The sequence below is a fragment of the Canis aureus genome, chromosome 16 (assembly GCF_053574225.1).
Source record: "Canis aureus isolate CA01 chromosome 16, VMU_Caureus_v.1.0, whole genome shotgun sequence".
Taxonomy (NCBI): Eukaryota; Metazoa; Chordata; class Mammalia; order Carnivora; family Canidae; genus Canis; species Canis aureus.
This window is the reverse complement of record NC_135626.1, coordinates 42,325,895-42,353,020: the sequence shown is the minus strand read 5'-3', so window position 1 is coordinate 42,353,020 and position 27,126 is coordinate 42,325,895. Positions and strand designations below refer to the sequence as shown.

At 38.2% G+C, this 27,126-nt stretch overlaps 1 protein-coding gene across 8 annotated transcripts in view; it reads left to right on the top strand.

The window, feature by feature from the left end:
* Positions 1-27,126, top strand: part of GPATCH8 (G-patch domain containing 8) — a 117,292-nt gene that overhangs the window by 5,004 nt on the left and 85,162 nt on the right. For 4 of the 8 annotated variants that reach the window (XM_077853511.1, XM_077853509.1, XM_077853512.1 and 1 more), the window contains exon 2: positions 25,669-25,743. In XM_077853511.1, the coding sequence (XP_077709637.1) occupies positions 25,669-25,743 (75 nt within the window). Of the gene's footprint in view, positions 1-16,667; positions 16,776-25,668; positions 25,744-26,741; positions 26,777-27,126 lie in introns of those variants that run through there. The other 4 variants (XM_077853513.1, XM_077853515.1, XM_077853510.1 and 1 more) reach the window with 3 other exon arrangements.

Below are 27,126 nucleotides of genomic sequence, written 5' to 3'. Positions count from 1 at the left end.
AAGTTCTGATGGTGATTTGAAGGATAAAGAGTATATATTCGGGATCCCTGGGTGGCGCAGCGGTTTGGCGCCTGCCTTTGGCCCAGGGCGCGATCCTGGAGACCCGGGATCGAATCCCACGTCGGGCTCCCGGTGCATGGAGCCTGCTTCTCCCTCTGCCTGTGTCTCTGCCTCTCTCTCTCTCTCTCTCTCTCTCTATCATAAATAAATAAAAATTTAAAAAAATATATATATTCAAGGCAAAAGTACTTACAAAGGGATATTTCAAGGAATAACATCACGGAGAAAGGCATAAGTTGCATTGGAGGGAGAATGGGGTTGGCAAGAATTGTGATCACAGGGCTTCATGTGATTGTATGCTTATTTGTTTTCAAAGTAGGCATTGAGACCAAGAAGAAGCAGATCTAGACAAATATACTCAGGCTGATTATTTATGGGGCTGTTCTGGTGCCATCAGCATTATAGAAAAATAGGTATCCCTATTGAAATCATTCTATTTTTTCTATACATATCACACAATTCTCAGAGTACTACAGAGGGATTCATTTTTCACATTTTTGTAGGTCTTCATAATAAATTATATAACTAGAACTAAAACTTGTGACTTAGTGGGCACCTGGGTGGCTCAGCGGTTGAGCCATCTGCCTTTGGATCAGGGGGGCGTGATCGCCGGGGTCCTTGGATCAAGTCCCACATCGGGCTTCTCGCAGGGAGCCTGCTTCTCCCTCTGCCTGTGTCTCTGCCTTTCTCTGTGTGTCTCTCATGAATAAATAAATAAAATCTTTAAAAATAAAATAAAATTTGTGACTTAAAATTTTTTTAGACACATATAATTAGCTATACTGATTCTGCTGCTTCATAGCCGAGATATATTTCCATATAATTTCCATCTATTTGAGTACATGATAAAATGACAGTGCTTTCTTGTGGACAAGATGTTCATTTTCTGTGACACTTGGCTGGCTTAGTGTAGTATGTGATTCGATCTCAGGGTCATGAGTTCGAGCCCCACATTGTGGAGTCTGCTTAAAGAAAAAAAAATCATTTTCTGAAAAGGAATAGGAGTTCATGAGATCTTGAATTATGGATCTGAAACTCATGTAGAGATTTCATCTTTTTTTCTTGTGATTTAATAAGTTTCTAATATTTTATTAATGAAAATGGGTCCCAGCTTGAGGTAGACATCCAGTTCTTGAATCTATTAAAATTCCTTCCCTGAAACAGTTTGGTTTTGCTTGTATGTCTGGCATTAAATTTCTTTTCATATTAGCATCTCCATTTAGCATTGAGAGCTGACTCATGGTTAATTACCAAAGGAATTACAAATGACCACCACAAATACTGAAAGGAGTCATTGATTTGATATTGCAGTGAACACCAGAAGATGTTGTAATGATTTTCCAGTTATAAAAAGTGAATTGTCCATTTAACTGTGGAAGTCTAACCAAATGTGCTTAATGCATTGTATTAGTGCAAAAATTTAAATATATCTAGCTGAAAGAATGTATCATATTGTCATGCTTATACTAAATGATTTGTTTAGGACTTAACAAATGCATTTAGTTTATTAGACATAATATAGGAATTTATGGAAGAAAAAATAGCCAAAGTTGCTTTAGCATTGTACGTAGGTTAATAACATAATATTTTAGTAAGTGCCATAGATAGTAAGAAAGTTAGGGCCAGAATAGTAGTTTCCTGTTACTTTATTTTTACCAACAGTGTTGGAGTAAGATAAATCTTGAGTTGTGTCACTTAAACAACCAGAAGGTATCTTTGTAATATTAATTTGGTCTCATCTCATTATTTGTCATAATTACTGTCAATTATTTGTCATAATCCTTCTCACTCTGGCAGTGACATTGATTTCAAAGAGGAATTTCAATTTATCTGTTTCATAGAATTGAAGTACAAAACAGGTCTTCAGATTTGAAGTTGTAATAGAAAAAAGTCATTGATCATGTTTGTATTTCATGATATTATTTTAAACAATGATCGTTGAAAAAGTCAGTACTTTCTTAAGGTTCAGGTAACATTTTCCAGTGTTGAGAGGGAGGAGTAGCTTACTTTTTCGCCCTTTTTTGTAAATAGTACTGATTAAAAATTAATATTTTAGATCTTGACTATACAAGAAGCTAACGCTGATGCTTGTGGATTATATGTTGTAGTGTCAGTAATTTCCCTTGTTGCTATTAGTAAAGCTATAAGTAAAATTATGAGGTACCTTAAAAGGAGCAAAATGCTTGAAAATTTAATTGGTTTAATAACTACTTTAGGTTATCTCCAACAAGAGATTACCTTCAGAGTATTTTCTTTTTTTTTTAAAGAATTATTTATTTATTTCTTCATGAGAAAGGGGGGAGGAGGCAGAGACACAGGCAGAGGGAGAAGTAGGCTCCATGCTAGGAGCCTGATGTGGGACTCAATTCCGGGTCTCCAGGATCACACCCTTGGCTGCAGGCGGCGCTAAACCGCTGCGCCACCAGGGCTGCCCACCTTCAGGGTATTTTCTAATAGATGAACTTATTTTTTAAAAGATTGTTAAAATAATATTTGAATGGTGGTTGTACTAAGAAATATGTATATGTTTGTGAAGGAAACTTGGTTAAGAATTGTTTTTCGGGCAGCCTGGGTGGCTCAGCGGTTTAGCGCCGCCTTCAGCCCATGGTGTGATCCTGGAGACCCGGGATCCCATGTCAGGCTCCCTGCATGGAACCTGCTTCTCCCTCTGCCTGTGTCTGTGCCTGTGTGTGTGCATGTGTCTCATGAATAAATAAATAAAATATTTTTATTTTATTTTATTTTATTTTTATTATTTTTTTAATAAAATATTTTTTAAAAGTGTTTTTCAAGGAGCTTTTGTTTTGTTATAGTTTGAGAGATAACAAAAGTAACAATACTTATTATTCATACTTAATATTCAACTTAAATTCATCACTGATTTTTCAGCATGATTAACAGATGAATAGTATAGTCAGTAAATGCAAAATTCAAAGTAAGTGAGAGAACCCTTCAAGTGGAATGGTTGGGGCATACCTTTATGAAGAAATTAGCATTTAAGCTGGATCTTGTAAGATAGGATTGCATCTTTGCAAGGAAAAGAATGGGAGGCATTCAGCTGGGAGAAAATAGGCAGGGCAAAAGTATGGAAGTGGAACAAGAATTGTTCTAGCTATTTTTTAAATTTAGTTTTATTTATTTTTAGAAATTTTATTTGACAGAGAGAGTGAGAGCGCCCCCCCAAAAAAAAAGCATGGGGGGGTGCGGAGGGAGAGGGAAAAGCAGACTCCCTCCCCACTGAGCAGGAGCCTGGGATCCTGACCTGAGCTGAAGGCAGACACTCAACCGCTGAGCCACCCAAATGTCCCAGAAAAAAAAAAACAAAAAAAAAAACGATAAACAGGGATCCCTGGGTGGCGCAGCGGTTTAGCGCCTGCCTTTGGCCCAGGGCGCGATCCTGGAGACCCGGGATCAAATCCCACATTGGGCTCCCGGTGCATGGAGCCTGCTTCTCCCTCTGCCTGTGTCTCTGCCTCTCTCTCTCTCTCTCTCTCTCTATCATAAATAAGTAAATAAAAAAATTAAAAAAAAAAACAGGAGATAGACATCAAAACAATTTTTCTTATTGGAAGATGAATTCAGATACAATTGTTAGATGTGCTATACATACAGTTAAAGCTGTGATAACCAGTTCCCATTAATCAGAGTTAATGTGAGTGGGGGCAAGAGGGTAGATTGTAACAGTGGACTGTGATTTTAAGCTTAGTGGGGATAAGGGGTGGAGGGAAAAGTTAGATCAATGGATTGTAGGCTCTGATGGGGTTTAAGAATTGGAATGATGGAAAAAAAAAGAATTGGAATGATGGGAGGTGGGTGGGAGATGGGAAAAATATAAAAAAGATTAAGAGTGTACTTACTGTGATGAGCACTGAGTAATGTGTAGACTTGTTGAATCATTATATTGTACACTTGAAACTAATAACATTGTTAACTACACTTCAATTAAAAACAATTATTGGAGGGGAGGTGCTAGAGGGAACCAGCTGTTGTGATTGGGAGAGCACAGTGTTTGAAATAGAGGTAATGGAAGGATTGAGATTATTGGTAATGACTATGAGAGTAAAATGGCTAAAGTAGGATGGAGGACAAGATCATAGGAAAGGAAGTTAGGAAACTAAGCAGAGTGTTATAAAATCATCTAACCTAAAAAAAAAAAAATTAACCAGATATAAGAATGGTAGTATTGTATAGTTGTATACTGTCATGGTTTATTTTAGTAAGTGCCCTTGTATACATTCTTGTCTAATTCTTCCAGTAACTCAGTGAGTTAAGTGGGAACTCTATTTTAGAGGTGATGAAACTGAGACCCATATAAATCAAGTATTTTGCCTAATACAGAGCAGGATTTTGAACTTTGTCTCTGATTTTTGTTTTGTTTTCTAGTGGTTTTTTTTTTTTTTTAAGATTTTATTTATTTATTCATGATAGACACAGAGAGGCAGACAGGCAGAGAGAAGCAGGCTCCATTCAGGGAGCCTGATGGGGGACTCCATCCTGGAACTTCGGGATCATGCCCTGAGCCAAAGGCAGATGCTCAACTGCTGAGCCACCCAGGCGTCCCTGTTTTCTGGTGTTCTTTTTTGCTGTGGGATATAGATTGGCCTCTTCTGGAGATGAGTGTTGGTATGGCCTACGGTATGCAAAGCACCATTTCCTTTTAATACGTGACAGCATTTTCTAACAATTAGCTAACTAGTAGGAAATGTTAGATATGTTTATCGTTTTTTTTTTTTTAATTTTTATTTATTTATTATAGTCATCCCAGAGAGAGAGAAAGAGAGAAAGAGAGAGAGAGGCAGAGACATAGGCAGAGGGAGAAGCAGGCTCCATGCACCGGGAGCCCGACTTGGGATTCGATCCCGGGTCTCCAGGATCGCGCCCTGGGCCAAAGGCAGGCGCTAAACCGCTGCGCCACCCAGGGATCCCTGTTTATCGTTTTTTTTTTTTGTTTTTTTTTTTCTGGGACATTTGGGTGGCTCAGCGGTTGAGTGTCTGCCTTCAGCTCAGGTTGTGATTCCGGTTCCTGGGATCGAGTCCGCGGGGAGCCTGCTTCTCCCTCTGCCCATGTCTCTGCCTCTCTGTCTCTCTTGAACAAATAAATAAATTTTTTTTCTGATAAAATTTTGGTTTTATAAACTCACTTGGTTATTTATGGCTTCTTGCTGGCCTTTTCACTATATGTAGGTTTACCAGACAATTCCATTTTCCAAACATTTATTGAATGCCCATGTGTTAGCATGACATCATAAAGGATAAGAAACAAGGTAAAATCAATGCATTTTGTTCATTTGTTTCAGTAAAAAAAAGTAGATGGGAGAGGAGGATGGTACTTCTACTGGATATTGTCAAATTAGGGTACTATAAACTTACCCTTGACTATGGCAGCATCAGAATTTGATTGCTGTGATATCTAGTGATGATACTATCAGCTACTGTTTGTTGGGTATGTATTACATTTGTGACCCTATGCCAAGGTATTTTGGAGATATATACCTAATCGAAATAACTTCCAAACCAGTTGGTGGTATCCCTCCTTTTACAGGTGAGAAAAATGAAAATCAGAGAAATTGAGGCCACAGTTAGAAAACTCAGATTTGAACCTTGAACACTCCTAAGGACTTTTCCTGTTCTTGATTTTCTTAAGTATCAGATTCAAACTCACTAACTTGGCTTTTAAGACTCTCGAGCATCTGGAGGGGTGCTTGGGTGGCTTAGTGAATTAAGTGTCTGCCCTTGGCTCCTCCGGTCATGATCCTGGGGCCATGGATCAAGCACTTGTCCTTGGCTCTTCCCCCATGCTCAAGTGCACCCCCCAATAAATGCATAATTTTTTTTATTTTTAAAGATTTTATGTATTTATTCATGAAAGATAGAGAGAGGCAGAGACACAGGCAGGGGAGAAGCAGGCTGTATACAGGGAGCCTGATTCGGTTTCGATCCTGAGACTTCGGGATCTTGCCCTGAACCAAGGGCAGACAGACGCCCAACCCCTGAGCCATCCAGGTTAAAAAAAAAAAAAAGACTCGAGCATCTGGACAGGGCACCTGGCTAGCTCAGTCAATGGAGTATGTGACTCTTGATCTTGGGATTGTGAATTTAAGCCCCACGTTGGGCATAGAGATTATTTAATTAAAATCTTAAAGACTCTTGAGCATCTGGTCCTGTTGCAACCGGTATGTATCTTTTCTTTTCCCTTTGTTGTCCTGCCATCCATCAGTTTTCTATTGTTACCTGGATATGCTAGGCTCTTTTCTTATTTAAAAAAAAAATATTGTTGTTGTTGTTGTTTTAGATCTTATTTGAGAGAAAATGAGGGGGAGAGAGAGAGGGAGAGGGAGAAGCAGATTTTCAGCGAGCAGGGAGCCTGATGCCAGGCTCAATCCCAGGACCTTGAGATCATGACCTGAGTTGAAGGCAGACACATAACTAAACCACCTGGGTGCCCCACTAGGCTCTTTTATTATTTTGTTTTTGCATATGTTCTTACCTATTTGGAATTCCTACTAATGTACTTATGTTCTTCAACTCTGTTTTGGTGTCACCTCAGATGTCTTCCTAGGTAGAGTTACTTCATTTTCTGTGTTCCCACAGCACTATGGTCATTTCATTCAGTAATAACACTTTTACTGGTAATAGTAGCAGCTAACAGTATAGAGTGCTTATTCTTTGTTGTGTGCACCATTATTTCATGTAATCTCCCAGTAAGGCAGGTTTTATTATCCCCATTTTACAATGAAAAACTTAGCCAGATCACACAGCTAGCAAGTTGAAGAGGTAGCTTTCAGATAGTTTGGACCAGTCTCAGCCTTTAAGCACTGTAGTTTTTTGTTTTTTGTTTTACCTCTCCTGTGTAATTCCTTGTGATTTATCTCATTGTACTGGACTTAGAACTGCTTGAATGTGGAGTCTTGTTTTATTTTTCTAGCATCGAACCAAGGTCTAGCACCTAGAAGTTGCTCAGATATTTGAATTAATGGTTAAGTCAGATATGTAAGGAGAGACTTAGTAGAGCCTGGGAAGAATGTAGACTTGGGGACTCAGCTTCCTATTGTACTGTGGATATCTAGGTTGAACTATTACTTTCTGTGATATTTTATAAAGTCAGTTAAGGGACACTTCATAAATGGAGGCTGTACTATGGCCAGTTATAACTTCACTTTATTATATACTGTATGTAATTACAGCAATCAGTTTTTAGTTGTACTTTTGTGTGAAATACTGTACATACACTTGTTTTTCTCTGAACTAGTACAGAAGTTTTGTCACACTTTTGGATAGAGATCTATCAGACCAGCCAGTGGTAAAAGAAATAATATATATTACTATGGGTCCCAGATGAATTTTTTTTAAGATTTTATTTATTTATTTAGAGAGCTAGCAAGGGGAGGGGCAGAGGGAAAGAGAGAATCCCAAGCAGACTCCACACTGAGCACAGAGCCCTATGGGTTCAAACTTACAACCTTGAGATCATGACCTAAGCTGACATCAAGAGTCAGATGCTTAACCGACCCAGCCATCCAGTCACCTACAAGTTGCTAATTTTTCAGTGTATGGCTTTTATTGAAAACCAGTTCTTTCTTGTTCAGTCAAATTATCTAGAAAATTTGATATGTCAAACAGGTGTGCCTGTATTTTTAGACTAGTATGTGATATGCTCATACCCTTGACCTAGTGTAATATGTTTTCAAGTTCTTAGTTATTTGCTGAGATGGCTAGCCAATTCTCTTTCCTGCCAATTTACATAGAATTAAATTTAATAAAGAATTTTTCTCCTGGTGTCAACAGTGCTTTAAAATAATTATTTTGTACCTCTTTAAACCTCACAACCTATGCAGTAATGCTATAGTGTAATAATCTGGATGTTACAGTTGAGGAAACAGGCCCAGGCCTGGACAGTTTTGGTAATTTGCCTAAGGTTTTACGGCTACCAAATGGTTATGATCAGATTTCTGGTGTCTCTGACTTCAGAGATCTTTGGTTTTTATAATAATAGTATACCAGAAGTCATTGTAAATCAGACCATATGATTCTGAAAACAAAAGTGAAGAATTGGGGTTTTTGAGGAATTGACCACATTAATGTTCCTGTCCACTTTCTAAGTGGAAATAAATTTTAAGTATACTAATAAAATGAGACAATAATCCCCTAGAATGTTCATTTCTTTCTGGATAGAGTTTTTCCTCCTGAGACATTTTCTTTCTAAATTGTTTAGGATAATACTAGAATTAGTTTATTTGAAATGAGTAGAGGGAGGGGGACAGAGATGAAAATGAAAGTCTCTTATTTATTTGGTGACAGAGGAGGACTAGTTTTGTCGACAGATGGAATATGAAGCTATCCTGTATGACTCTGTTTGTTAAACCTACTTTTTTTTTTTTTGGTCTGTTGCAGGTAAAATCAGCTTCATTACATGTTTTGAATTTAGAAAGTCCAAATTATAAACATGCTTGTTATTTGTCAGGTAGGGCAATGATCAATATATCCCGATAGTGACATTAGACAGTCTCTAAGGGGATAATATAAGTATAGTATAAAAGATAAATGTTGGTTGGAGAGATTTGAACCAGAGAGATAGGAATGTCCATAATATGCAGCCTAATAACCAGAGCCAGGTGCTAAAAGATAGGGCTAGTATGAGTGGTACAATATTGCCAATGATAAAACTATTTTAACCTTGGCTCATACCTAGTTTAGATGGGAAAAATACAAGGATCCCTGGGTGGTTGAGCGGTTAAGCATCTGCCTTTGGCTCAGGGTGTGATCCTGGAGTCCCAGGATTGAGTCCCACGTTGGGCTCCCTGCATGGAGCCTGCTTCTCCCTCTGCCTGTGTCTTTGCCTCTCTCTCTGTGTGCCTCTCATGAATAAATAAAGTCTTAAAAAATAAAATAAAATAAATGGGAAAAATTAGAAAGGATTTAAAACTTTAGTGTATATAATCCTTTTGTTAAATAATGGATTTGACTGTTGATCAGAGATCTTGGATCTGTGACTTTGACTATGAGTAATATTTTTTTCATTATTTTGGGGGGACTTGTGTTAAACTTTAATAGTCATAGGAAGATAGAGGAGAATATCACCTCTTTAGGGTCTTGAATATTGTGTTTTGCTATTTGAGATTATGGTCTGTTTGGTTGTGATCTTTAAGAATTGTCCCGATAACTTATCCTCTTCTCTAGTTTTAATTTTCCCTATTAATTATCATATAGTTAACCACTGGAAAAGGTACACACGTGGGATTGTATAAATTCCAAAATCATCACTGGTTAGCAAATAACATTCCACTTATATGGATAAATTTAGGGCAGTCTCTGTCTCTATTTATATTGAAATGATCATCACAGCTAAATTTATAATAGAGAAGTTTCCACATTTGTCCTGTGCTTGGAAGCAGAATCCTTGACCTATAAGGAACAAGAGCTACTGTGTATTTTAATGACATGCAGGTCAGCCAGGTTCTCTATTCATTTATAATTAGACCTGCCACAAATTGAAGCTTTTGTTGAGAGAGGCAGTTGAGAAAAGTCTGTTGGGTGTATGTTTTAAAATAATTTTTTTTGAATAGTGAAATTGCTTCTAGTTTGATCCTTTTCAACTTATATTTCTGAGTAGCATAAATGAAAAACTATATTTCAACTCTGAGGGGATCCCTGGGTGGCGCAGCGGTTTAGCGCCTGCCTTTGGCCCAGGGCGCGATCCTGGAGACCCGGGATCAAATCCCACATCGGGCTCCCGGTGCATGGAGCCTGCTTCTCCCTCTGCCTGTGTCTCTGCCTCTCTCTCTCTCTTCTCTCTCTCTCTCTCTGTGACTATCATAAATAAATAAATAAAAATTAAAGAAAAAAAACTATATTTCAACTCTGAAAGCAGATAGTTTGTAGACAGGAAGAGTTAATTTAGGCAATGGAATAAGTGTTTCAAGCAGTCATTAAAACTAAATTTTAGGAATACTCTAACATAGGATCTGTGAATTTTCACTAGGATGACCATATGTTATACTTTATGCCTAGCATTTCCTAGCATGTTTACTGTTAGTACTTCCTTTAACTCTCAAAGTACCCTGGTTTGTATGATACATTATGTGATCCTCCTGGATCTAATGGGATTTGAGAGATCTAAATGAAATTTTGGGGCAGCCCTGGTGGCGCAGTGATTTAGCGCTGCCTGCAGCCCAAGGCCTGATCCTGGAGACCCGGCATTGAGTCCCACGTCCGGCTTCCTGCGTGGTGCCTGCTTCTCCCTCTGCCTGTGTCTCTGCCTCTCTCTGTGTCTCAATAAATAAATAAAAATCTTAAAAAAAATAAATGAAATTTCGAAAGCAGAGTGAAGCAGAAAAAAATACTTAAGATCTCTCTTGAAGCCTTCAGATAACCAAATGCCATATTGACTATTTTTAGAAAGAATGAATTTTTTTTTAAAGATTTTTATTCATGAGAGAGGCACTTTGATTTTTTTTTTTTCTCAGTACTAATGTGTGGAGATTAAACCATAATGAAAAGGCTTTTGTTTTTTATTTTTACTTGCTTAGAGTGCTCAGGAGAGAGAATGGGAGCAGGAGAGGAAGGGGAAAGGGAGAGAGAATCTCAAACACATGGGTCTTGATCTCTTAACACCGGAGATCATGACCTGAGCTGAACTCAGAAGTTGGATACTTAACCAGTTGAGCCACCCAGGTGTTCCAAGGGAGAGAGAGAATCCCAAGCAGGCTCCATGCCTAGCTCAAAGCTGGATGCAGGGCTTGATCCCACAACTCTGAGATCATGACCTGAGCTGAAATCAAGAGTTGGACTCTTTTTTTTTTTTTTTAAGAGTTGGACTCTTAACTGAATAAGCCACCCAGATGCCCCAGTACTGGTACAATAATGTTAATTTAACCATAGACCTTATTTGAATTTTACATTTATCTACTAATGTTTTTTTTCTATTCCAGTATCCCACCCAGGATTCTAAATTGATTGCATGTAGTTATTTTTCTTTATCTCCTCTAATCTGTAATATTTCCTTAGTCTTTCCATATCTTTTGTGATAACTAGGTTTTGACTAACTCTGTTTTCCTTTTTCTTAAATTAAGGAATGATTTTTTAAAAAATTTTTAAGTTTTTTTTTTTTTTTTAATTCATTCATGAGAGACACGGAGAGGCAGAGACATAGGCAGAGGGAGAAGCAGTCTCCATGCAGAAAGCCCGATGTGGGACTTGATTCCGGAACTCTGGGATCACGCCCTGAGTCAAAGGCAGACACTCAACCACTGAGCCACCTAGGCATCCGTCCCCCTCCCTTCTTTTTTTAAGATTTGATTTGATTTGATTTGATTTGATTATTATTTTATTTTATTTTATTTTATTTTATTTTATTTTATTTTATTTTATTTTATTTTTAAGATTTTATTTGTTTATTCTTGAGAGACACAGAGAGAGAGGCAGAGACACAGGCAAAGGGAGAATCAGGCTCCATGCAGGAAGCCCGATGTGGGACTCGATCTGGAACTCTGGGATCACGCCCTGAGCAAAAGGCACAGGCTCAACCACTGAACCACCCAGGCGTCCCTAACCCTGTTTTCCATATGGCTGTTGTTTCAGAGTTATGGTCAAGGTTATTATTATTATTTTTTAATCTTTAAGTTTCATATAGTATAAAACTATGGTGGAAACATTGGACTAAGAATCAAGCCCCACATTGCTAAGTTACATGCCTGAAACTGATGTAACACTGTTTCAACTATACTCAAATAAAATTATATTTATTGGGCAGCCTGGGTGGCTCAGTGGTTTAGTGCCACCTTCAGCCCAGGGGGTGATCCTGGAGACCTGGGATCGAGTCCCACTTCAGGCTCCCTGCATGGAGCCTGTTTCTCCCTCTGCCTGTGTCTCTACTTCTCTCTCTCTCTCTCTCTTTGCGTGTGTCTCTCATGAATAAATAAAATCTTTTAAAAAATTACATTTATTGGGATCCCTGGGTGGCGCAGCGGTTTGGCGCCTGCTTTTGGCCCAGGGCGCGATCCTGGAGACCTGGGATCGAGTCCCACGTCGGGCTCCCGGTGCATGGAGCCTGCTTCTCCCTCTGCCTGTGTCTCTGCGCCTCTCTCTCTCTGTGACTATCATAAATAAATAAAAATTTAAAAAAAAATTTAAAAATTACATTTATTCCTACCATACGCCCCATTCCTTCCACCTCCCCTACGACCACCCAAAGAATCAGAAGCCTTTGTGAATTTGGGACAATCTGTGTGTCAGTTTTCTTATTTGTGAAATAGAGATGATTAAGGGGCACATGGATGGCTCAGTTAAGTGTTTGACTCTTGATTTCAGCTCAGGTCATGATCTCAGGGTTGGGAGATTGAGCCCTGCCTGGGGCTCTGTGCTGGGCTTAGAGACTGGTTAAGATTCATTCATATTCCACCCCCCCCACCCCCGCCCTTAGGCACCTGGATGGCGCAGTCACTTAAGTGGCTGACTGTTTTTTTTTTTTTTTTTTTAAGATTTGATTTATTTATTCATGATGAGAGATACACAGAGAGAGGTGGAGAAGCAGGCTCCCTGCAAGGAGCCCGATGTAGGACTTGATACCAGGACCCCAGGATCACGACCTGAGCCAAATGCAGACGTTAAACTACTGAGCTACTCAGGTGCCGCTGAAAACTTTGTTTTAAATAAACCTTTTATTTTAGGACAGTTTTAGATTTATAGAAAGATTACTAAGATAGTAAGAGCTCCCATAGATATGCACCAAATTTCTCTCATTAACATCTTATATTAGTGTGTGCACATATGTTACCATACTAATGGACCAACACTGATACAGTATCAATTCAAGTCCATACCTGTATCCTTAGTACTCCCCTCATGACCTTTTCTGTTCCAGGGTCCTACACAAGATACCACATTACATTTAGTTGTCATGTCTCTTTAGACTCTTCTTGGCTGTGAGAGTTTGTTAAAAAAAATAAATAAATAAATAAAAATAAAACTTTTTAAGGGCAGAAATTTAGTTAATGTTATTGACATTAATTTTAGGTCTAATTTCAAAAATTTTTCAATCTGTGTTAAGTACCCATATGTGTTGCTGGGCTTTTTTTAAGATTTTTTTTTCTTTTAATTATATATTCGAGAGAGAGAGAGAGAGCGAGAGAGAGTCAGAGACACAGGTAGAGGGAGAAGCAGGCTCCATGCCAGGAACCCAACATGGGACCGAATCCTGGGACTCCAGGACCACGCCCTGGCCCAAAGGCAGGTGCTAAACTGCTGAGCCACCCATGGATCCCCGCTTTTTGTTTTTAAGAGCGGGGGATGGGGGGGTGAGAAGGGGCAGAGGGAGAGGAAGAGAGGGAACCTTAAGTAGGCTTACAACCCTGAAATCATGACCTGAGCAGAAATCAAAAGTTGGATGTCCCACTGAGCCACCCAGACCCCTCAGTTCCTATATATGTTCTATAGCACAGAGGGACCCTCTAATTTTTATTGTATATTCATTTAATCTTTTACAAATTTTTTTAAGTAATCTCTGTACCGCATGTGGGTGGGACTTGAGTTCATGACCCCGAGATCAAGAGTCATGCTCTTCTGACTGAGCCAGCCAGGCACACCCATATTTGTTTATTCTTTTAAAGCAAACACTTTGACTTACACATTTGTGTTTATGACATTGTTAAGTACACTTAACAATTTACTGATATATAAGCCTTCATTAGGAGCATGGATCTGTAATTGAACATTGTTGCTCTAGGAAAAAGATTTGCTTTTAAGTGATCTGGTTCAGGGAAAACCAGGAACTGCTTGCTGCTTCTTTTTTTTTTTTTTTTTTTTTTTGTTTTAAGATTTCATTTATTCATCAGAGAGAGATTGAGAGAGAGAGAGAGAGGCAGAGACAGGCTCCATGCAGGAGCCTGACATGGGACTCCATCCCGAAATGGGACTCGATTTTGGGTCTCCAGGATCACACCCTGGGCTGAAGGCGGCGCTAAACCGCTGAGCCATCAGGGCTGCCCGCTGCTTCTGGTTAAAGAAAGAAGCTAAGTTTCATATTTCTTTGAGCACCTTTTTCGGGGGGGAGGGGAGATTTTTTTTTTTTAATTTGACAAAAAAAAATATTTTTTTTTAATTTGTCAAATTTTAATTTGACACAAGCAGGGGGAGTGACAGGCAGAGGGAGAGGGAGAAGCAGGCTCCCACAGAGCAGGGAGCCTAATGCGGGGATCGATCCCAGGACCCTGGAATCCTGACCTGAGCTGAAGTCAGCCGCTTAACTGACTGAGCTACCCAGGTGCCCCTTCTTTGAGTACCTTAATGGCCAACAAATATAGCCTTTTTTTTTTTTTTTTTAATATAGTCTTTCTTAACTTCTCTTTCTTTAAGGAAGGTGGTATGTCTGTCCCTCCCAATAAATGTCCATTGTGTTTGATCTCCAACAGTTTCCCCTTTTGTTTTCTGTATATTTGCTTTCTTCCCTTTAAATCCTAATAAAGTTATTTTATTTTTAAAAAGACATACCCATTTTAGAGAGAGTGAGCATGAGTTGGTGGGAGGGGCAGAGGGAGACAGTCTGCAGACACCCCAATGAGTATGGAGCCCATTGTGGGACTTGATCTCACCAACCATGAGTCAGATGCTCAACCGACTGAGCCACCCAGGTTCCCCATCCTACTAAACAGTTTTAAAAACCTGTCTTACTATATCACTCTACTGAGCTGTACATCATACAAAGCCAGCCTTGTACCCCTTTACTCCCTCAATGGGAGTCCCCACACTTCTTTCCTGAACCTGGCTAAGATCCAGTTTACTTCCACTTTGAAGTCATATCTGACTCTGTTCCTCCAGGTCTTTGTTTATATCTATTATGGTACTTACCAAACTTACAATTCACTTTTTTCCTGTCTCCTTCTCCATATTCCTTAAGTCCAGGCACCTTTTCCTTCATCTGTATGCCCTGTGCTAGAACAGTTCTTAGTGGATGGCATATAATTAATGAATATTATGTGTTGGGCTAGAATTGTGTGTCCTTTTATGTAATAAAAGTGAAGAGGCTGGTTCATACAACTTTTTCTTTAAAGTTAACTAGTGCAAAGATGTAATACTTCCACATTTTTTCTCTTGCCTCCTAACTATTCAGTCTTCTTAAGGTGAATTGCACTGTTCAGATTATGTCCATTAAGGAAGGGTGTTGGTTTTTTAAAAAAGATTTTATTTATTTATTGAGAAAGCATGGGGGGAGGAGCAGGGGAAGAAGAACAAGGACAGACTGCCTGCTGAGTGTGGAGTCACACTTGGTGCTTGATCCCAGGACCCTGAGATCATGACCTGAGCCAAAACCAAGAGTCACTGACTGAACCACCCAGGCGTCTCCAAGGAAGGGTGTTTTTTTGTAAAATACTTTTCTCCAGACATTTTGTTAGACTGAATTGGTAGTTAGAATTTAAATCTTAAAAAAAAAAAAAAAAAAGAATTTAAATCTTATACTTAGTTTAGGTATGTTACTTGATCAAGTAGCCTCTTGTTACAGGTCAGAAAACTGTGTTAACATTAACATTGTCTTGGGTGCCTAGGTGGCTTAGTCAATTGAGTTCTGCTCAGGTTGTGATCCCAGGGTGGCTCCCTGCTGAGCATTCCCCCTGCCACTCTGTCTCCCTCTGCCATTCCCCTTGCTTGTGCTTTCTCACTCTGTCTCTCAAATAAGTAAATTTAAAAATCTTTAAAAAATTAAAAACTAACATTGTGTCTAATTTTTAAAACACTGCCCCAACTTTATTAAAATACATTATTAAAAACAGTACAGATGTAATATTAAAAGTGAATATTGGGCAGCCCCAGTGGCGCAGCGGTTTGGCCCCGCCTGCAGCCGGGGGTGTGATCCTGGAGACCCAGGATCGAGTCCCACATCGGGCTCCCTGCATGGAGCCTGCTTCTCCCTCTGCCTGTCTCTCTCTCCTTCTCTCTCTCTGTGTCTCTATGAATAAATAAATAAAATCTTTAAAAAAAAATAAAAGTGAATATTTTTAAAATGCAGCCTAATGGTAGAAAGTGAAAGAAAGCCCTACTTCATTTTGTTTCTTTTTTCTTTTAAGATTTTATTTATTCATGAGAGACAGAGGGAGAGGCAGAGGGAGAAGCAGGCTCCCTGCAGGGAGCCTGATGTGGGACTGGATCCCGGAACCCTCGGAACCCTCGGATCTCGGCCTGAGCCAAAAGGCCCTGAGCCAAAGGCAGACCCTCAAGCTCAACCGCTGAGCCACCCAGGTGTCCCTAGACTTTGTTTTTTTTAGAACAATTTTAGATTTGCAGCAAAGTGGAGCTGAAAGTACAGAGAGTTCCATATATCCATTTCCCCCTTCACACACATAGCCTCCCCATCATCAATATCTCATACCAGAGTGGTATGTCTGTTACTGTTGGTGTAGTTCTGTAGGTTTTGACAAATGTAGTATAATGACATGTATCCACCATTATAGTATCATACAGAATAGTTTCACTGCTCTAAAAATCTCTTGCACTCTACCTACTCATCCATTCTTATTCCCCAAAGTCCCTGGCAACCTGTTTTGTTTTGTTTTACTGTTTAAAATCTTTAAAAAAAAAAAAGTTTAAATTTTAATAAAGCCCAACTTAACTTCTTTCAGGACTCATGCTTTTGGTGTTGAATCTAAAAAGTCATCATTAAACCAAGAGCATTTGTTTGCTTTTACTTGGTTTAAATGTCATGGAATAAGACTACATTTGTTTTGACGGTAGGTGAAAATGTTTTATATTTCACCACCAAGGATTATTGCCAATGTGGCTAACGTTTTTCTTTTGTAGGAATTGATGACCTATGTGTTTTTGTGTTAACAAATTTTAAATGACTTAACCATTTTCTAGAGGCTAACTTTAATTAAGTTTAAATTTGCAAATTTATGAAATTTTATATTTATTTTTAAGATTTTATTTATTCATTCATGGGAGACAGGCAGAGACATAGCCAGAGGGAGAAGCAAACTCCATGCAGGGAGCCTGATAATGGGATTTGATCCCGGGACTCCGAGACCAATCCCTGAGCTGAAGGCAGATGCTCAGCCACTGAACCACCCAGGCATTCCAATTTATGAAATTTTAGATCAAGAAATGACAAAAAAGAGTGTCCAGTTAAAGATCTTCATTTTGGGCAGCCCTGGTGGTGCAGCGGTTTAGCGCCGCCAGCAGCCTGGGGTATGATCCTGGAGACCCGGGATCGAGTCCCACGTCAGGCTTCCTGCATGGAGCCTGCTTCTCCCTCTGCCTGGGTCTCTGCCTCTCTCTCTGTGTGTCTCTCATGAATAAATAAATTAAATTAAATTAAAAAAAATAAAGATCTTCATTTTGTAAATGAGTACACAGTAGATGCAAAATATAACTTGATTTGTTTGAAGACATACAGTAAATAAGGAATAAATACAGGACTTAGAATTGGTGATAACCAGTTTGATTAAATTTCTAAGATTAAAGCTGTAATAATTTTTCTTTTATGGAAAGTACATTTTTGTTGGTGGGTGCTTCTTTTTGTGACTTGGTATTATACTCCTAATATTTAAAAGGATAAGTTCTAAAACAGCAAAAAATATGAGCAGTTTTTATATTTTTCTGATGTTGCAACTAATTCATTGGCTTATTATGGCAAATCAAGCAGATGCTCATGTTAAATAATCTCAGTTCACTAATATAGTTATGGCTAGTTGTGGAATATTTCTTTTCAGACTGTTTAAAATCAACTTCTATCACTAACTTTTTTTTTTTTTAAGATTTTATTTATTTATTCATGAGGCACACAGAGGCAGAGACACAGGCAGAGGGAGAAGCAGGCTCCTTGCAGGGAGCCCAGTGTGGGGCTTGATCCCCGGATCTGGGATCACGTCTTGAGCTGAAGGTAGATGATCAACCGCTGAGCCATCCATGTATCCCTAGAAAAACTTTTTTAAAGATTTTTAATTTATTCATGAGAGATAGAGCGGTAGAGACACAGGCAGAGGGAGAAACAGGCTCCATGCAGGGAGCCCAATTGGGGACCGGATCCTAGAACCCTAGGATCATGCCCTGGGCCGAAGGCAGGCGCTAAACTGCTGAGCCACCCAGGCGTTCCCCTAAAATATATTTTTAAAATATTTTATTTATATATTTGAAAGAGATTGAGAGCATGAGCGGGGGTGGGGGTGTGCAGAGTTAGAGGGAGAAGCAAGCACACTCCCTGCTGAGGAGGGAGCCCAACCAACGCTAGAGTCTAAGGCAAACACTTAACTGAGTGAGCCACCCAGGTGCCCCTAAAATTGTATTAAAATTGTATATACATTAAAATACAATTGTAAAATTGTATATACATTTATTAAAGTTTAATAAATTAAACTTTAGGTGTTTGTTAGGTGTGTTTCTTGAGGTATATTTATCTGCTGTCACATTTTCAGAATACCACTCACTTTTTGTCCACATAAATTTACACAGTTGTAATTAGTGAACTACCTTTTTTCTTTTTCTTTTTTTAAGATTTTGTTGATTTATTTATGAGAGACACAGAGAGAGGCAGAGGCACAGGCAGGCTCCATGCAGGGAGCCAGAGGTGGGACTTGATCCCCAGTCTCCAGGATCACGCCCTGGGCTGAAAGGGGCACTAAATTGCTGAGCCACCCAGACTGCCCAAGGAACTACCTTTTTGATTTTTTTACCCCTTCTGTATAACTTAACCTGTTTATGTATAGTTCTAAAACTTAAAAAAAAAAACAAAACCTTTATTGTAACTCCCTAATCGTTGCATTAATAAAATAGTATTGAACTCTTCCCCCTATTCGATGTTTCTTTCTTTCTTTTTTTTTTTTTTTTTAATTTTTATTTATTTATGATAGTCACAGAGAGAGAGAGGCGCAGAGACACAGGCAGAGGGAGAAGCAGGCTCCATGCACCGAGAGCCCGACGTGGGATTCGATCCCGGGTCTCCAGGATCGCGCCCTGGGCCAAAGGCAGGCGCCAAACCACTGCGCCACCCAGGGATCCCTCGATGTTTCTTTCTTTGTTTCTCTTTTCTTTTCTCTTTTCTTTTCTTTTTTCTTTTCTCTTCTCTTCTCTTCTCTTCTCTTCTCTTCTCTTCTCTTCTCTTCTCTTCTTTTTTCTTCTATTTCTTTGAGAGAGAGCACCACCACACCCCTTGCTGGGGGGGGGAGGGGCAGAGGGAGAGGAAGAGAGAGTCTTAAGCAAACTACGCAGGGCCTGATTCCACAATCCTGAGATTGCTAGTGGAAACCAGGAGTTGGATGATTAACCGACTCTGCCACCAAGGCAACCCTCTAATTTTTTTTTAAATATATTAGAGAAGTGAATATAATCTGCATTAAAATTTGTAATAGCTATGGAAAATGTGCTGTCTTCCAGTGTTCCTCCTCCTAACTCTATCTCCTGGGGAAAAAAAAATCACAAAGGTAGCATACCAGAAAGCACAGACTTTAAGACTGGGGCTTAGAATTTGGGCTTCTTTACTTGCTATTTAAGTAACTGAGCAAATTTCTTACACCCTCTGAATTATACATATGAAAAAGGAAATAATGCTACATATCATGCTGGGTTATTATTTTTATTCTAAAAAGCAAATATTTATTTTTATTTTTTTTAATAATAAATTTATTTTTTATTGGTGTTCAATTTGCCATCATACAGAATAGTACCCAGTTCATGCCGGGTTATTGAGAGGATTCTTGCTATCGTTCCTGTGAAGTCCACAGTTCCTAAGACTTATTAATAGGTACTCAAAAGATAGCTGGAACAAATAAATGTACTGCTTTAGCAAGACCACAGGAGTAAACTGTTAAAATTGTGTTCCCCTCTGAGCTTTCTTTCCTTAACACAAATTTAGAGTATTATTAGTCAAAAATACCAGAAAGGTATTTTTATTTATTATTTTTTAAAGATTTTATTTATTTATTTATTTTTTTTTTTAAAAATCTATTCAGAGAGAGAGAGAGAGAGAGAGAGAGAGAGGCAGAGACACAGGCAGAGGGAGAAGCAGGCTCCATGCAGGGAGCCCGATGTGGGACTTGATCCCAGGTCTCCAGGATCACACCCCAGGTTGCAGGCGGCGCTAAACCGCTGCACCACTGGGACTGCCCAAGATATTATTTATTTATTAATGAGAGACACACAGAGATAAAGGCAGAGACATAGGCAGAGGGATAAGCAGGTTCCACGCAGGGAGCCCCATGTGGGATTCGATCCCAGGACCCCAGGATCACGTCCTGGGCCAAAGGCTGGTGCTCAGCCACTGAGCCACCCAGGCATCCTGTATTTTTATTTTTTAATGTATAAATTTGTTGGTTTCATTGAAGAGATCATTTGCTTCTAATTTCTAAGTTTGAGTTCAGATAGTTTGGTGTCTTTCACTATTAATTTTTTCTATCTAAACTGATTCAATTTTTTAATTGAAATTTATTAAAGTTGGGATTATGGGGCACCTGAGTGGCTCAGTTGGTGAACCAAAGCATCCGCCTTTGGTTCAGGTCATGATCTCAGACTCTCAGTGGAGTGTCTGCTTCTCCCTCTGCCACTGCTCCCCACTCCCAGCTTGTGTGCTCTCTCTCTCTGTCTGTCTCTCAAATAATTAAAAAAAAAAAAGTTGGGATTACATTGTGCATGATTGGTAGATGCCTTTTTTTTTTAATAGTCAAACTCAGCAGCAAAAGAGCAACTCTGGTGTCAATCATTGAGAAGACTGGCAAAAAAGAACTTGTGACCTTTATGTGCGAAGTATATGCTTTTTAAAAAAATTTCAAATACCCAAACAAATCATGATTTCATTTTGTTTTTATAAACATTTAAAATGAAAATTATGTATTTTTGAATCAATATCACTTGAAAATAAATTTTAAAATAATTTTATCAGAAATTTTTAATGGAGTTGATTAAGCATTCAAAGATAAACAGAATGGTTGTGATTTCTATTAGAGTATTTGAGTCTTAGGGTATTAAGTATAAAATTCAAAAGGAAAAAACATACAATTAAAAACAGGACCTCCCTCTCAGTCTCTTCTTGTCTCTTAGGCACTCAGTTCTCTCAGAGTTAGTCTCTAGTATCAGCTGCTTATGTATTCTAGAGCTGTCTATGCATGTTTAATAAACAACATGGTAACACTTTTTTTTTTAAGATTTATTCATTTTAGAGATAGTGTGAGCTGGAGGAGGAGCAGAGGGAGAGGGACAAGTTGAGCATGGAGCGTACATGCAGAGATAGTGTGAGCAGGGGGAGGAGCAGAAGGAGAGGGACAGTTGAGTGTGGAGCGTACACGCGGGGCTCTATCCCATGAGCCTGAGATCCTGACCTGAGCTGAAACTAAGAGTCAGTTGCTTAACCGACTGAGCTACCTAGGCACCCCAGTGTGTGTTTAATTTTTTTTTTTTAACGTGTGTTTAATTTTATAAGAAACTGCCAAACTTTCCAAAGTGGCTGTACCATTTTACATTCCCACCAACAATCTGTGAGGGTTACCATACAATTTCAGCAGCACTTAATATTGTTAGTTTTTTTTTCTTTTAAGCCATTTTAATAGATGTGTAGTGGTATCACCTTGTGGCTTTAGTTTGTATTTCTCTAATGATTAATGAATGATGTTGAGTGTGGTTTTTTTTTTTTTGATGTTGAGTGTTTATTTGCCATCTGTATATCATCTTTGTTGAAGTATGTTTAAATCTTTTGCCCACTTTGAAAATTGGGTTTTCTTATTACTGTGTTTTGAAAGTTCTTTGTGTGTTTTGGATATACAGGTCCTATATCAGGTATGAGAATTGTAATTACTTTCCCCCAGTCCATTTTTTTTTTTTTTTCAGTTTTTTTCTTTTACATATTGTGCTTTGGCAGTGTAGCATAAGAAGCCTTTGTCTAGGGCAACTCGAGTGGCTCAGTGGTTTAGCGCCACCTTCAGCCCAGGGCGTGATCCTGGAGACCCGGGATCGAGTCCCACGTCGGGCTCCCTGCGTGGAGCCTGCTTCTCCCTCTGCCTGTGTCTCTGCCTCTCTCCCAGACTCTGTGTCTCTCATGAATAAATAAATAAAATCTTAAAAAAAAAAAAAAAAAAAAGGGAACCTTTGTCTAGGGAACCTCGGGTGGCTCAGTGGTTTAATGTCGCCTTCAGTCCGGGGTGTGATCCTGGAGGCCTAGAATAGAGTCCCGTGTCGGACTTCCTGCATGAAGCCTGCTTCTCTTCCTCTGCCTCTATCTCTGTGTCTCTTGTGAATAAATAAATCTTTTTTTTTTTTTTAAGATTTTATTTATTCATGAAAGACACAGAGGAGAAAGAGGCAGAGACACAGGCAGAGGGAGAAGCAGGCTCCATGCAGGGAGCCTGATGTGGGACTCGATCCCGGGACTCCAGGATCATGCTGTGGGCCAAAGGCAGGCACTAAACCACTTAGCCACCCAGGGATTCCCAATAAATAAAATCTTGAAAAGAAAAGAAAAGAAACCTTTGTCTAGCCCAAGGTCACAGAGATTTTCTCCTATATATTTTCTTCTAGAAACATTTTTTTAAAAATTTATTTATTTATGATAGTCACACAGGGAGAGAGAGAGGCAGAGACACAGGCAGAGGGAGAAGCAGGCTCCATGCACCGGGAGCCCGACGTGGAATTTGATCCCAGGTCTCCAGGATCACGCCCTGGGCCAAAGGCAGGCACCAAACTACTGCGCCACCCAGGGATCCCTTCTAGAAACTTTCTGGTTTGAGGTTTTACATTTAGGTTTGTGATATATTTTGGTTTCGTTTCGTTTTGTTTTTTTTATCTGTGGTATGGGTCGAGGCTTTTTTTTTTTTTTTTTTTTTGCATATGGATGCTGAGTTTCCAGCACCATTTATTGAAAATACTATTATTTCTCAATGGAAATCTTTGTACTTTTGTTGAAGATCATTTAATAATAATAAGTGGATGGGTCTTTTTCTGGACTCGAACTGTATTATTAATCCTGTTTTGTATTGTGTCTGATAGCTCCAGAATGATTTGAAAGCTTAGCCAGCTGTTTTTAGAAATTTGTTAAGCACCTCATTTGGAATCTATTGTTTGTAACCTACAGAAGGTTTTTCTAAAATGAGTTTAAGTCTGGGGCACCTGACTCATTTGGTAGAGCACACACAACTCTTGATCTCAGGCTTGTGCATTTGAGCCCCATGTTAGGTATAGAAATTAATTTAAAAATAAAATCTTTTTTTTTTTAAGATTTTATTTATTTATTCATAGAGACAGAGAGAGAGAGAGGCAGAGCACAGGCAGAGGGAGAAGCAGGCTCCATGCAGGGAGCCTGACTTGGGACTGGATCCAGGGTCCCCAGGATCAAATCCCGGGCTGCAGGCGGCGCTAAACCACTGCGCCACCAGGGCTGCCCTAAAAATAAAATCTTTAAAATGACTTCAAATCTACAGATAAAAGGATTTTGCTAATGGTTCATTATCTATTTGGAAAAATTTGAGTGCTTTCTCATGCAGTAAGGATGAACTAGAATGGCTTTTCCTAAATGTCCATGTTCTTTTTTGTAGAATTATTTGGTAGTTCTCTCATAATATCTCCATGTGTTCATGTTTTTATTATATCATCTTTGATAGTGATAAAGATAGTGATAAATTTGGGGGCAGCTCTCTTTTGATTTAAAACATGTCCTAAGTTACTCTAAAGATTTACTTTCAAAATAGTATCCAGGAGGAGGGGGGCGGAGGGAGGAGGAGAGGAGGGGGAAAAAATAGTATCCAGTAATTGTTGGTTTAAAGAATTAAGTGGAACAATGGTGGTGTTCTATAATGTGAGGTTTTTGAGTTAATCTAAGTATTTGGATGTTTATTTGGGAATTTTCAAGTGCTTTGCAGTTAACACCTTGTAAGTAATTGTTTCTAAACTTTTAAATGTTGCTTTAGAAGTTAAAGTAAGAGGCAAAGTTAATTTTAAAGAGCTTGTTGGACAAAATATTGGAGATTAAGACAGACTTTCAGGATTTACAGCTATTTTTTTTCCTTTTTTAGTATTTGTTGATGATTGCTTTTCCTCATTTTTGGAATGCCTGCTCTGCAATTTTAGGATTTGCTGTTTTTCTTTGGAAAACCCATTCCTGTTACTCCTTTTTTTGAATAGACCCTACTGCGCAATTTTATTTTTATTTTTACTGTGGTAAAATACAATATAAAAGTTACCATTTTAACTATTTTAAAGTATAAAATTCTGTGGCATTAAGTACATTAACAATGTTGTATGACCATTACCACCATCAATGTCTAATTCCAGAATTTTATAGTGCTACGGTTTTATTTTATTTTATTTTATTTTATTTTTTTAAGATTTTATTTATTCATTCATGAGAGACACAGAGAGAGGCAGAGACACAGGTAGAGGGAGAAGCAGGCTCCATACAGGGAACCTGACTGGGTCTCCAGGATCACACTCTGGGCTGAAGGCGGCCCTAAACTGCTGAGCCACCTGGGCTGCCCAATACTACACAGTTTTAGCACTTAATTGTTCTTTAATGTTTAGCCACTGTATTAAGTTTTAGGGTTTTAAGAGAGAAACAAGATTTAGTTTTGTTCCTAAGGACTTTACAGTCTCATGAGGGAAATAAGTAACCTAGTATTTAATGATACAGTGTGGCAAATTATGTTCTAGGTCTCTATATTTGAATTTTAATTATTCAATTAAGATTTTACCTTGAAAAAGTAAAAGTAAAAAAAAAAGTAAAAAAAAATAAAGAAAGAAAGAAAAAGAAAGAAAGAAAGAAAGAAAGAAAGAAAATAAAGTAACCTTTTGTTAGGTTAACATTCAAGTTGTCATACTCACTCCACACACTGAATTAATGTAGATTAGGTTGAAGTCTTTAGTCTTTTGATTTAGGTCAATTCAAGACTCACAAACCATCACAACCTCTTCTTTTGTAACAAAAAGGGAACCAGAAAAGTGGTATTCTGATTTAAAGCCAAATTATGAGCTCTTTCTTTCTATTGGAGAAGGGAGATCAGAGAAAACCATGATTAGAGAGAATATCCGAGTTGTCCCCACCTATCCTCAGTTGAACTGTTTTGACTTATTCTCATTGCAGTGACTGCTTGCTTGATTATGGTCAAATATGGCATTATCCAGACATGTTTATCTCTCTTGGCAGATCATTTGAGGAATAGCTGTATTTGGAATTATGTGTTAAGAGATTGTGTTTTTGGATTCCTTGAAACTTGGGAGTAGTTAGCACTTAAAGTTGAATGTTTTAGCAGTTTTAGTTAAAAACAATGTTATCACATTGAACAGTATTACAGGTTTAATTTTCATTCTATTAGTTCTTTAGTACAAGATTGTTCATGAAAAGTTGAACATGGCTTTTGTTTTGAAGATCTGCAGTTTTCATAATATAGTCAGTCTGAGAAGAAGTTGATAATCCTAAATGCTTGATAGTATTTTAGTTAGCAATATCAATGTTAGACACAGGAAGAATTCATATTACTAAGCCTAGACTCCTAATAAATTATTTTTATAGATTTAGAAAAGTCTGATTTTGTAGCGCAGTTTGGATTGTCTACTGAAAATGAAGTTAAAAATAACCCTTAGCTTGATTAGATTATTAGTAATTTTGGCATATATTACTTTTGAAAAATAACTGTAGTCTTGTTTTTTCAGGGTAATCACTTTGATCAGTATGAAGAAGGACATTTGGAAATTGAACAAGCATCACTTGACAAGCCTATAGAATCGGTAAGATGATCAGTGCTTAATTTTGGGTCATAGTTAGTTAGGTAGTGTTCGTGTGACACTTGATGTGAATGAATTTAAACTTATTAATAATTTATAGTATAGTTTAGAGCTGTTTTCTTGCATGCCCTACAGTAATCAAATAGAATTTGGGATGTAATCGAATATTTAATATTTTGGGAACTCAGTCTGAAAAATCTAGAAACAATTTTGAATTTGATAGAAAAATATCATTTTGGCCCATACTAATATTCTGTTAAAGATAGCAAGTTAAAGTTTAGTGTTTTTGTAAATTGAATAAAGGAGTAAAATGTATTTTGATCCTTTAAAAGTTTCACTTTCCTGGGCAACACAATCACATGTGAAATGTTCTATCAGGAATAGTTAAGGACTAATATATTTACCAGACATTTGTGAAACATGACAAATTTGGTAGCTTAAGCAGATGTCTGGTTTTTGTGAAAAGCTGATTCTTTGTCTCTTCACATGGCTTAGTTTGGATAATGATATAAAACAATACGACAAGATTTATTTTCCTGATTGTTAATTTTTTTAAAAAATCTTAATTTTTGAACATTATTTTCATTTTGAAAAGCCCTTTTTTTGTAAATTACGCAGTTCACTGTTAAAATGTCTAAACTTGTCGGTATCGTCAGTATTTTAACATTTGTGCTTAAGTGTACATATTTTAATAAGGGTTTCAGTGAATTAGTAAACTTGAGTGAATATGATTGAAGAGGACATCTTAATCTTTTTAGCAGTCAAGACATTTCCCCTCTCCTTTTAAGAAACACTAGCTTCTCTTCTTTCCTCAGGAAAATAAGGCAGTTTAGAGAGCACAGATATTTTAACTTAGCTTTTATTCAAAACTGTAACATAGTAAAGGATCAACATATATTTATGTTCCTAATTAGGTTGGTGTTGTGTGTGTGTTTGTGTGTGTGTTTAGATGTTTACGGAAATTTACACAACTTGGGGTGTTCGACATTTTTCTTCCACAGCAGTTGGCCCATATTAGCTAAGCAGCCATGATCTGGTTTGTATTGCACGGTCTGCCTTTTTTTAATTTCTTCTCTAGGGTTTCTTTCTCCCCACCTCCCCTTCTTATTTCTGTTCTTCTGGTCCAGTGAACACTGCATATAGTACTTTCTGTCTTAATGTGCTGGCATGATGCTAGACTTAGGCATGGCAGTAATTGATGACGCATGTGATAATGCTGCAGAGGGAGAATTCACATCTGATATTGTGCTGAAAGCCCAGTATTGTTTTGATTTGAGGATAAAATGCCAAGCCCGCATTGCTAAGTTAAAAATCACTGAAGTTTATGCCTTGTTCTGTATTATCTTGGGAATTATCACAAGGCAGAATTGTACAATGAAATCTGTA